Source organism: Sparus aurata, chromosome 18 (assembly GCF_900880675.1).
Source record: "Sparus aurata chromosome 18, fSpaAur1.1, whole genome shotgun sequence".
NCBI lineage: Eukaryota > Metazoa > Chordata > Actinopteri > Spariformes > Sparidae > Sparus > Sparus aurata.
This window is the reverse complement of record NC_044204.1, coordinates 35,890,774-35,903,423: the sequence shown is the minus strand read 5'-3', so window position 1 is coordinate 35,903,423 and position 12,650 is coordinate 35,890,774. Positions and strand designations below refer to the sequence as shown.

The window sequence follows — 12,650 nt, the reverse complement described above, 5'->3', positions numbered from 1 at the left end:
TCCATTCTTCTTGCTTTGGGAGAGAGCGCGCACAAATCAACCCAACCATCCAAGATCAGAGACCGCTCACATGAATGTGTATTCTGTTTTTCGGGTGTTTTTCCCCCTTTGAGTGTTTGCGTATGGGCTATGAATACTCAGCATCAGGGAAAATACTTTTATCTCCACTTCAATATGTCAAACTCAAAGCAATTGGGGGTACACAACTGTTCAGGCCCAGTAATACTGAGCGCCACCGAGGGAGAGAGAGGGGAGTGCGTTAGAGGAATGAGAGACTTTGTGAAGAGAGACAGAGCGAGCGAGCATGTGTTGGAGAAGGAGAGCGACAGAGCATGATAGAGGATGGAGTAAGGGGGTTGGCTAAGCAACCTTGGTGCAATTTGTCTTCATACAGCCGGCCCCTCACAACGTCCTGCAGGCCCAGGCTATTTTCCCTGACAAGCTTGTTGCCTCCAGTGCAATAGGTGATTTACCTCTCGCCGTGGCACTGACCAACATCCCATTCTGGGAGCACAGCAGAGTAAATCAAAAGTCTGGAGTTCACCGTTAATCACTAATTACAGGTTGGACGGTGAAGGTTGATCCTCCCCAGGAGGCTGAGTCCCCTCAGGCCTCAAATCAGACCAAAAAGAGGAGCCAAGGCCACTTCCTCCGCTGATAAATCTCTCACAGAGGAGGTGCTGGACTCGGAGTGTTTGAGTCAGTTCCAACAGCCCAGACTTCCATCTCTCTGAGGAGAGTTTCTCATTCAGGTCAGATACTTGCCTTCTCTTCCTCCCTCCCTCCTTCCTCCATCCACCAGCTAAAGCTATGATGGAGCCTGCCTGGCTGCCCGTCTGCCTACTTTCTTCTTTTAAATTCTCCCGATAACTTCACACTTTTCTATTCCCCAAGGGATCAGCGGCAAATCGAGTTTGTTGCTTGCAGCGTATTCCGAAAGCATTAAGATACAAGGGGGCTGTAATTGAATGGTTAGGGAGGACATTATTGAAGGAGATTTTTGTCAGCGTGTCCGCCCAACACCACCTCAACACCACGAGGAGCAGCGAGTGGCTGCACGCTGTGTTGATCTGCTGGCTGTAGTGTTAATAGTGTCGGTGGAGGAGGAGGCTCTTGGATTAGCCGTGCGTGACTGCTGGAAGATCAACTTTTCTTGATTCTTTACTTTCTGCATCAGAGCTGAGTTAACGTGTTTTCATTTCCTCACTCTCTTCTTCTTTTGCTTCCCATTTTTAACATTTTGCCTGCTTGATCTCGACATATTTGCATTTTTTTGTTGTGGTTCAGATTTGATAAATCCACAGTTCACTTTAACCACCATTTAAGATAAGAGGTGGTTACCAGAATCAGAGGTGCGTTCACTTTTGGTTTTACCTCTGACGTAATCTTTCAAAATAGTTTGATAGTTTATAATTTGTACATCTTGTTTGTTGCCTCACTGAACTTATTGTTTCATGAACAACATCACAGCAGACACTTTAAGTACAGTGTTATATTACTGAATGCATTTTATTTGGAACTTTGATGATGTTTTTCAACTAAGCTCAGAATGTCTGTCATCATATTTAAAGGCGTCATCCCCATTGTAATGATCCTTGTATAAAATCAAAGAAGAAGAGATTAATCACGCTTAATGGAGTGAATGCAGAAATCTTGTGTGATGTTCTCAGATATTTGATCATTGAGTCTCTCAGGTCATCACACATCAACACTTGGTGACGTAGTTTGAGAAACAAACTTAGAATGCAACTCAGTAATCAGCTGCTCTTTTCCACAATCAATCAACAGACATGAAGAAAGAACAAAAATGTTTCTGCAACAGTTCAAGATGTCAACATCTGCATGACACCACAGAACAATGTGCAGACATGTCCCAGTCGGTTGTGTTGTCACAGCATAACATTTAGAGTTTAACATAAAGAAATGTAAAGTTACAACATATCGATGGTTTCCAGAACTATTATGAAAGTATTTTTGAAACTTTGAGCCATCTGGAACATTCCTATAATTAAAATAACTGACTGTCAGTGCAACAAAAATGAAAAGAAATAAACCATTTCTGTTGGCTCATGTTTGTGACGCCAAACAAGTTATAAAGTCAGAAGGTCTGAGGCAGTTTAGTTCATCTTTCTCTGACAGCAGCACTCTCGCCTCAGTTAAGGACCGGTTGTGCTTTAGCTCTTTAGTTTCACTTTGTTCCATCTGCCAAATGAGAAACATCCACCAGAATGTAATAATGAGATGTGTGATGACTACAGTGTCGTCTGCTGTTTGTTGTAATTTCCTGCTTCAGATCCACGTTGTGAAGGTGTGCAGAGTGAACGTGTTATCACTTTAACATCACAGCTAAAGACAGCAGCACATCAGCAAACTCAACCAGTTTGTTTTTAGAATTACTCTTCTTCTGAACTTTAACACACTTAAAGCTGCTCCACTTTAGCCTCACTAGATCAAATGCAGTTTTAATGAGGCAAAGTTTTTGTTCCACAACATTTTTCATCTCGTTCCAGTCGTTTGTGTTGTGTGTGGCCGTGCTGGCTCTCATATCACCCCTCTTTATTACATACAAACAGCTAAACTGATCAAACGACTTCCATCAAATGATTTCTGTCACATTATGATGTGCACAGGGGAAATGTTTCAGTCGCTTCATGAGATGGTTATTGCTTTTCATGTACCGTTTAAACCTCCCTTTTCTAGTTCAGTACGAGTAACGGGTTAGGTTTATGACGAGATGAGCCTCCCTGTGTGCCGGCCATCACAAGACATTTTATCATCAACCAATGAAAGAGACTGACTAATGAATGAATACGTTCATGTTTGCTTTTGAGAAATGAAAGACTGATTGCCTCATTAGTGAGTGTTTAAACTCTTTTCTCATCTCAAACTGTGTGTGTGTGTGTGTGTGTGTGTGTGTGTGTGTGTGTGTGTGTGTGTGTGTGTGTGTGTGTGAGATGATTTGATATGCATAATAATAATGAAACACTTTATTTTGAAGGTCCTATCTCTCTGCTACAGTTAAACACAGAACAAAGTGTGTCATCCAAGCCCGACAAGAATGATTGTCATTGTCATTCAAATGCAGCTCACTCAAACTTTCTTCCAGCTTTATTACTGAAATATATTTTACTTGTGAATCCGTCTTGCCGGGCTTTAAGCTACGACGATGATAGCTACAGGTGTGATAGCGAGTATTCGAGGTTAGTGTGGCATCAGTTCTATCAGGACTGTAGAGTATATTTCATTAAAAAAGAGCAAAGAACGTCTCAGGATGTAAAACATGTTTTGACTCTTCTCTCGCCTGGTTCAGCTGTGTGTGCTCTCCTGCTGTTGATCTGATTGGCTGAAGTTAGCCCATGATAGACGGATGGTTCATCTAATCACCTGCTAGGTATTTTTTTAAAAACGCTTCCCCTTTTGCGAGGAGCTTCTCATGGCGCCTCTCCAGATGGTTCCATGTAAAGAATCGTTTCTTGTGGGCGATGACGTTTGACCAGCCGACAGCTCCAGGAGGAGAGGACAGGATCCAGGATTGGAGGCGATGCAAGTCTAGCTGTGACTTTAGGCTGCTCCTGGTTAATATCCACGCACAGGAAAATTAGACTGATGAGATCGGACACAAAGCAAATTAATATCAGAGGCTGCTGTGCCCACATCTTTACAGAGAGCTAAAACATGTTGGTTTGAGCCGTTGTTGGGGTCGGACAGAAGCTTTCTCTGAGCTGACAGCGTGCAGGATGGAGAGGTGGATCCTGTGTTTACATGGTTGATGCTTACTGCTCAAACACAGTCAGAGTTGATGGACCGTCTTTACAATATGTCAAAAATGACTTTAAATCTAAACATTGCCCACAGGTACACATGGTAGTGGACACAGCAACCATATCCCATGATGCAATAGCCAGGCAATGAACACCGGCTCTATGGAGCTGATAATGTTCAATTTATATCAACTCTGTCACAGAGCTGTTGGCTCAAAACAGTCACCATTAGAGGTGTTCCACTGAATTACATTCAAGTTGAGAAAGCAATGAGAGAAGTTTCATCTCTCAAAATAAACTATTTTCAGAAGTAGCAGCCTGGTGGAAGTGATTTACAGCGAGACCCCACCGGCTCCTGCTGACAGAGCAAGTAGAAAACCACAGTTTCCAGTACTGAGTCTATTAATACACACTGAAGAGACAAATGGGAAATGCAAAGATTAGAAAATGTAAATGAGCTTCTGAGTACGCGGCCCACTTAACTTGCAACAACAAAAAAAGAATGAATAAATGAGTATTTATGCTGTAAATATACAAATAAAAAAAAACTGATGTGAAATAATTCAATAATTAAAAAAATGTTAAGTTGTTGGTGTTGTGTTAAGAATATAGCCCCATAAATTAGCAGAGTTGGATCCACTCATAACATTATTATCATCTGAACTTAAAGTTATTCTCCGCTCAGAGGAAACGGCTGTTATTAATCCTCTAATTTTAAAGTAATCTTGGCAGAGATCTTCCCGGGCTTAAGCAGGGTTTCACTGGGTCAGAAGATAGATTAGAGGTCTTAACTCTGCGCTTCAGAAGCTCCAGACTGATTGGCCCGGATCTGAAAGGCTCGCTGAGTTCACAGTTCAAAGACACAACAAGTGAACCAAACACAGCTAATACGTTAGGAGGTTAAACAAGCATTGAGAAGCTGTTGGTACAGGGCCACCAGAACCACCAGAACCACCGGAGTCACGCTGTAAGTGTAGGTGCTCTCATCCTTATTCTCCGGGCTGTGGCAAGTGAACACTGTCTGCCGGACCTGCTCTGTCATTAGGTTTTGTATTTCATGCCCTTAGGAGCAGAACAAATTGAGTCTCTGTTTCCTTTTGCTCCGTTGCTCATTACCCGAGAGAAAGATTAAAAAGCATTCTCTCACAGGCCGTGTTACATAATGCCACCAAAGAATGGATGAGTGTACATTGTGCTCACCGTCTCATCAAAACCCTGGACGCACAAAAGGCGTTAACCAACCGTAGCCACGCTGACCTCTCACCATCCCGCCCTCGCTCATCTCTGTGCCCATATTTGCCCTCACTAATGGGTAAAAATTAAACATGGAGGTCACGGATAGCTCTCATCATCCCCAGGAACACGTAGATACTTTTTGCAGGAACGTTGTATCAGAACAGCAGCGACTCTGGCCGCGGTCGAGGCACGTGTTTCCATGGAGAACCTCTCTGGCAGCGCAGGCTTTTTATTTTTCATGTAACTTGCAGAGAGGCTGCACTCCCGGGCTTTTACAGCAGCGTGGAGAAGCTAGCCTGTTATCAGAACAGAAGCATGTTAAAAATACCCCAACTTCTAGTTACAAAGCAGCACGCATAGACGAGCAGCAGCGGTGATTCCCACGGGGGGTCTTTTTTTGTCCAGTTAGCTAAAAAAGAGGCTCATGGTTGCGGCCCCGGGGTCCTCAGAGAGACCGGTGGAGAAGCCAGAACTCCCATTATGGCATCATTACATAAATTATGCAAAGTATTTACAGAACATTTAACTTAATTCCTTCCCATTACTTTGCAAATTGCAATAATTGTGCTGCCTCAGTGCATCTTTAACTAAAAAAACATCTGCCTCTGCAGCACAGCAGCCGCTAATTGAGACACTCTTGAGTTTTTGTGTTCTTGTTTTCAGACTTCATTAAGAGAAAAATGTGGGCAGAACATGAATCTCAGCGAGTTTATTCCTCTGAATTATGAGCTGTTGCGAGAAAGAATCGTCCGACATATTTCAGTTTCACAAAGTGACTTAAACAGTTATTTTTACGTGTTCAAGCAAAAATACTCAAATTAAAAGTTACACGATAACTTTTGCCGCTTTATCTCCAACATTCTACCGTCTGAACACTTCAATTATCTTCTGGTCATCTAACTTTGGGTGATTTCTTCCTCTCTCCGTCAGATGTGTACCTGCTCACCCTTCCAGAGGACCAGAGAGTGAGCGTCACCACTGTGACCGTCGGACAGAGCGCCGTGCTGACCTGCGCCATCGCCGGGGAGCAAAGGCCTCCGATACTGTGGAAGAGAAACAATCAGTGCCTGAACTCCTTGAACCTGGAAGACATCAATGTAAGATCCAGCTGTCATCACTCTCTGATGCATTGTTTACAGGTCGTTAGATAACTTAAAGGATCATTTTTGGTTTCAGTTTGTGAGTTTCTGTGAAAGTTGATTTTTGGGCTCAAAGACTGATGCTTCATGTTGACTGTGGTCCTGAGCAACAACCAAAAGAATCGATATCTGATGACCAATTAGATATTTCTCTACAGACAGTGAGATACTGTGGCTGTCATTTAACATCACATCCTGACTGAATGCAACACGAGGAGGCCTCAGCGGCAAAATCAGCTCGATTTCATTGCTTCCTGTTGGCTCGCCGTTCTGAGCCCGACGCACGTTTTCTATTTTCATTCCTGTGACTCTGGTTGAAGCATATGAGGACGAGATACGGTGGATTCATGAAGTCTACATGACGTGATAAAGAAGGTGCCAGCTGGAGGGATCTGCCTACTATTACTCCTAATAATGCTCCTTATGGGTTTGGTTCTTTGTTGTTAATGTTATTGGTTCTTTGTCATTTTTAAACTTTTTAAAAGAAAAACATTCACATTCAGAGCAGATATAGAATCGAATGTTTCAAAGAAATGTTTTTGTTTCTCGAGCAGCAGCAGTGATATTTACACATGAACTCAATAATATCTCAGTGAAAACAAACTTAACTGTCAATAAAATAATTCCTGACATAAAAATACTGAGAGAAGTTAACAGAGAATGAAGAACACAGACGTCGTCAGTATGAGTCTCCTCCCTCTGCTGAGTCACCGCCAACAGGCTGCGACGACGTGGTGATAATTACACCAAAACGTTAAGAAGTACAGAAACATTAACGTCAGAACTCATCAATGCTGCAGCATTTAATAGTTCAGCCTCGGGAACAGAATAATGTTAATGTTTGTCAGAATAAATGTGGACGGTGAAGATATAATCACACGAAAGAAGTATCTCATCTTCAGAATTTTCTCTTTGGTGCATTGGAAGATTTCTTTACTTATTACAATGAAGAAACTGCGTGTATTGATATGTTTACATACATTTTACACGGGACTAATTGATGCGTTTTCAAGTTGTGAAGCAGCGTGAATTCTTAACTACCGTTTCAGAGCCGTCAACTGTTTTGCTGTGAACGCTCAGATAATTTCACCCTTTATTTCTTTCTCCTCATATTTCTACTTCATTTTGTTGGCGCTGGCTCAGGTTCTCAGCACATTTTATCGGCCGTTGCCGCTGGTTTTGTGTTGTAGGTCTGACGGTAATCCAGGATGTCAGTTTGTGTTCCTGGTGTCTGTGTTCAGAGACTGCTGGGAGGGACAGGGATTTCAGACAAAGACAGAAGATGAAGGGGGATACCGACGGGGTTCAGCCCTAGAGGAGGGACCTACTTTTACAAGTCGCTGAAAGACTGTATGTGAGTGTGTGTGTCTGTGCATGTGTGCGAGTGTTAATCCTCAGCCGCGGCCTCACACAGCCCTCTGTGTCATTTTCATCCACATCAAACGCAGCGAGGACACTTATGTGGCGAGCGACAGAAGAGGCAGACCTCCTCCGCCTTACCTTTTCCTCCGTGTGTGTCAGGGCGGACCGAGATGAGTGTGATACTGCTGTGCATAATTAAGTCAACACTGTCGCAGTAGATAAAGGGAGACCCAGCGAAGCCACTAATGTAACATTAAATGTTGATGACCCTTAAAATGAGTAAGAGGCGCCCAGCTGTCGCCAGTCATCCTTGGCACCATCAACTGGCTCTAAACTAGAGCTCTGGTTCTGGTTGTTGGTGATGTGTGATTCCCATAAAGCGCGCCGTCGACATTATGAGGTGATTTTTAGGTTGTGCTGTGAGACTAACAGCTTTTCCACCATTTGCCCTTTTTCAAGTCATTTTCCATTATGCACTTTGACTGCTTTTAAGCAATTCATAGCTAAAAAAAGATGTATGCAAGTTCTGGATGTAACAGAAAAGAAATGTCAAGTCAGATTATTTCTTAAAAAACGCTCGGAATATCTTTTGGAGGATTTGTGGAGGAAAAAAGGTACAAGGTCTCGTAAGGTCGCAGCCGGCTTTGATCTATCTTTCAAATATTTTCCCCCAAACTGCTCTTTTTGTGTGTGTGCAGATTCGATAGAGGGAGTTTTTGTTTCATCTCCTGATTTTGCCTGAAGACACGGAGCCGAGTTCAGCGTCCCGACCAGAGGTGGTCTTTGTCTGCGCTTCACACACAGCCATCAGTTTCCTGGTGACTAATGTCAGATCTTGCACAGGTGGATTTTCAATTCAAATGTCAGATCAGCGATGAAAGCTTCTGCTGCAAAATGCTGTTCAGTGTAGCGATTGTATGGAAATGGATTATTATGAATAATGGAATAATGACTTGTGATAGAACAAGGACTTGAAATGACTTTCATGTCCTGGACATTGTTGTTATTTTTACATCGGTGCTGTTCCAGAATTCCGCCTCTCCACTGTGGAATCACACAGTCTTCATTTTTCGGCGTTATTGAGACATTGGAAGGAAGAACAGGCTGCTGGTAATCAATCAAAGCACGGCCTTTGGGGGTTTGAAACCATCATACTCCTGGAGAAAACATCCAAGATTTGATTTCAGTCCACAGAACTCATAGCCTGAGTTATAGGTCGCAGACAGAAGAGTGCAGAAAGAAAGAAACAACTGAGGTTTTGCATTTTAATCAACCTGAACCACTCTGGCACTCTGCAGGACCTTTATAATGTGTATTTGGTGCTGTTGCATACGATTGCTCCTCCCTCTGTCTCTTCGGTGCATACAGCTGTTTGGGTTGATGCCAGTGCAGCTTCATGGAGTGAGACTGAGTTTAACTTCTGCAGGGACTAATCTGTCTCATGACCCTGGAGGTCTGCTATTGTCAGATTTGATTTTTTGGTCGGCGTCTAACAAAGCCTGAGTTTACAATCTCTTGCTGGTGCACACATTACCTCCAGAGCAGCTGCACCAACACAGAACACCACCAGCAAGTGAATCAGCACGAGCACGCAAGTCTCTGGTGGCTCATCAGAAAACTGTGTGCAGACCGGCAGCACGGAGAGAAAGTACCGGTGGAACCCGAGCAGCACACCAACGGCGGCTTAATCCAGATTTATTTTTGGCTCTCAGACTTCCAGTCAATCATTGTTGTTCCTTCCAGAGAGGAGAATGGATTTCGTCTGCACCTGGCACCCACAGACTAATTCTAAATTGCCTTGCAGACAATTTCTATATAATTGCTGGCTGTTAATATTTGTGGGTATCCACTGCCAGCCTTAATTAGAGTCATATTCCTGTGAGTACACACGGGAGGTTTATGCATTCTAATCTCGCAGGCCTTCCCAGCTGAGAATGTGGTTATTTTAGAAATTTTGTCGACATTCAGACTTAGTGAATCGCACATTAATCCCAGTGGTGCGCTTGTATCCCGGAGTTCAATGGAGCCTCTCTAAATTTTGACAAAGCAGCTTACTGTAATTCCATGAAGTTGACAGTTGCCGGCTATTGCATCATCATCCAGGGCTGTCAGTATTTCAATCCTCCCTGAGTGGCCGAGCCAAAGACACAGTCGTGTGTGTGTGTGTGTGTGTGTGTGTGTGTGTGTGTGTGTGTGTTGTGTGTGTGTGTGTGTGTGTGTGTGTGTGTGTGTGTGTGTGTGTGTGTGTGTAGTATTGCCCTCAGGGGTGCTGATCCGATTCTGCAGTCCCGCAAATGGTTCTGAAGATGAGAAAGCATTTGATATTTTATAATTCCTTAAAAAAGTTTCCCTCAGAGTTTCAAAGTGCATTTAAGAGAAATATTGTGAAGTTCGTACAAAGTCTCCATCGGCTACCTGTTCGTCCTACCCGGCCGGTGGCAAGGTCACCGAAAAAATAAATATATCTGATTTAGCACAAAAATCTTTGAATTCCATCATGAAAAAACATGGAATTATTAAAAATAGAAAATGTGTTTTGAGGACGGCAGCTTCAACAGGAATAGATGGGATGCAGGAAGCTGTACAATCTGAGCTGAATCTTTCTTCTCCTCTCTTATCTTGTCCACCGGAATGTGTTTTTATCTCCTGAGGCTTCGGTGCCTTTCTGGTGCCTGCTGGAGGATGTGCTTTATGAAACATTAAATGTATGTGATAATTTATAATATCTACATTCAGTAGTTTTGCCTCCTGGCATGACGCAGTTTGTGTTGAGTGTCCGGAGGATCAATAAATAAATGTGCAGTGTTATACAGCAGATCACATGACTGCTCCTGACTCACAGGCCTGCTGTGTTGTATTGAGAACTTGTGTCAGGAAGTGTTTTTATTGAATTAATCATGTTGTTTGGGAGCAAAGAACAACAGTCTGGTACATCAGATCTACAGAGAGGTGTATACAGTATACTGACCAGCAGCCTGCCTGCTTCTCTTGCCTTAATGCTTTAATCGAAATAAACCTCTGAATGTTTGACCTGTTCCTCTCTCCAACAGATCCCCTCCCAGGTAGGCTGTTTTTTTAATTTTCTGCCTGAACAGATTGAATCACATCACCCACTCTCATGTTTCATTCACAAAAAGCCCACAAAGCTATAGAGGAGCTGACAAAAGAAGCTTGATGAGTGAAAAGTGCCCTGGTTGAGGACATCAAATCAGTTGGATATTGTCTATTTTTCTTTCTTTCTCCTGCAAATTAATTCTACAGCAACTGTCGTTCTCTGGCAAAACTGTTTTTCCAAAAAATAATTAATGTGGTGAAAGCCAAGGATAAAGGATTAAATGTTGTGTGTTGTTGTTATTGTCAATAAATCCAGTGAAAAGACCAAAAACATCATTTGTTTGTCCGTTCCACGATGCGTTCACTGCCCCGGTCTGTCCGTGCTCCTCAGCCTCACGCAGCCTCGTTCAATACTGACCAAAAGGTTTAATAATTCCCCAACCAGCAGAGCAAAGTAAACATCAGCGGCTGTGTTCATGATAATAATGCAACATGTCACTCAGTAAAACAGTGCGTCACATTTATGTTTGTTCTGTGTCTGATGGAGCACAATGATCAGGCTGTAAAGACAAACGACACTGTTGTTACTGAGATCAAGACATTGTTCGTCGTCACCGGGAATCTGTAGACAATTAAACAATATAAAACCATCTTAAAGTGTCTTCATCACATCAGTCCTGCTCCATATCTCAGCAGCTGTACACCAGGATCAGACCCAACGATGGTGAAACATTGTTTTATATGAAACATATTTTAGATTTTGTCATTTCCTTAAAAATGATAAAAGAAATATCGATGACTCATCCTGAACTCGGGGGGTGAATATATGAATCTTCCATCCAATAAACGCTTTGTCGATTTTCATTGCACTATTTTTTATGACACTATCAGAGCAGAGTGTGTCTGAGTGTACAAACATAACCTTCTAGCTTTATTCACCGATTTGGGTCAAACTAAATCTTATTTTATGGAGAAAGTATACTGTACTCCACAAGTCCATCACTCGCTGCTGTTTGTACTGAAACACGTGAATATGCTGCAGGAAGAGGCTCCGCCCACCGTCTGTCTGTGACACTGAAGGTGGAATGAACAACACGTTTGGTTTTTGCTGCATCTTTTTTTATTTAGATGTGATTTTAAAACACCACAAGTAAAATAGAATAAAAGGACAATCTGACACGATGTCTGTGGCAGATTTCACTTGAGGAGAGTTAGGAAAAATGGGTGAACCGTTCCGTTTTCTTTCCGCTTATCCGTGAGGGTTGCGTGATGTTGCTGTTTTTTTCCCCCCTAAGGGGTTTCGGGGCTTACTGGGGCCAAATCCAGTTTACTCGACCAGGGAAGAGTCGCCAGCTCATCGCAGGACCCTTACTGACGGCAGAGGCTGCCCCACAAGATGCCAACTGCACATCAGGAGTAATTTTTGGGTTCAGTATCTTCCTCAAGGATACTTCAACATTTGAACCAGCGACCTTCCGATCACTAGTCCACCAGCTCTACCTACTTAGCTACAGCCGCCCCCAAAAATGGGTAAACGAATCCTTTAATGTCCCGTTCTCCTTTACTCTCAGTTGTGTTGCCTCAGCGTGGTTCTCTCACACATTAACTCAGCATGTTGTCCCTCTGAGAAAGTTTTATAAGCCCGAGCTGCAAACTTCCTTCAAAGGCCATTTTCTGAACTGCCTCGTCACCAGCAGAGGTTAGCCAGCGAGCCAATGAGGTGGCTCTTTAGTGTCCTTCCAGAGGGGACCTGCCACTGACAGCTTTATTAATTATAGTTTCTTGAGGGCTATGGCCTATTTGTAAATCCACCTCTACCTGCCCTTGTCTCCCTTCCCTCCGAGTAGTGGCACGCCGGCCTGCTTTGTCTGCAGCGCGCCGGGTGCTGGGTGCTGCTGATAGCTAAGGTGAGGGTGGTGAGGTGAGGTGGAGGAATCATGTCGACAGCCTCCGCCGTGGCTCGTTCCACCGCTCTGAGTTTCATTTCTCCCCCCATTCATTTTTCATTTAAGAAGGTGACACAATATGCTCTCAGCCCAAGAGGCCAAAACGCACCATCGATTTCCCCTCATATTGTGAAGCTCTGACGCTTCACTCA

At 43.3% G+C, this 12,650-nt stretch overlaps 1 protein-coding gene across 2 annotated transcripts in view; it reads left to right on the top strand.

The window, feature by feature from the left end:
* fstl5 (follistatin-like 5) overlaps positions 1 to 12,650 on the top strand; it is a 176,916-nt gene that overhangs the window by 108,356 nt on the left and 55,910 nt on the right. Inside the window, exons 7-8 of one of the 2 annotated variants that reach the window (XM_030396693.1) lie at positions 5,928 to 6,094; positions 10,549 to 10,560. In XM_030396693.1, the coding sequence (XP_030252553.1) occupies positions 5,928 to 6,094; positions 10,549 to 10,560 (179 nt within the window). The remainder of the gene's footprint in view (positions 1 to 5,927; positions 6,095 to 10,548; positions 10,561 to 12,650) is intronic. The other variant, XM_030396695.1, reaches the window with a different exon arrangement.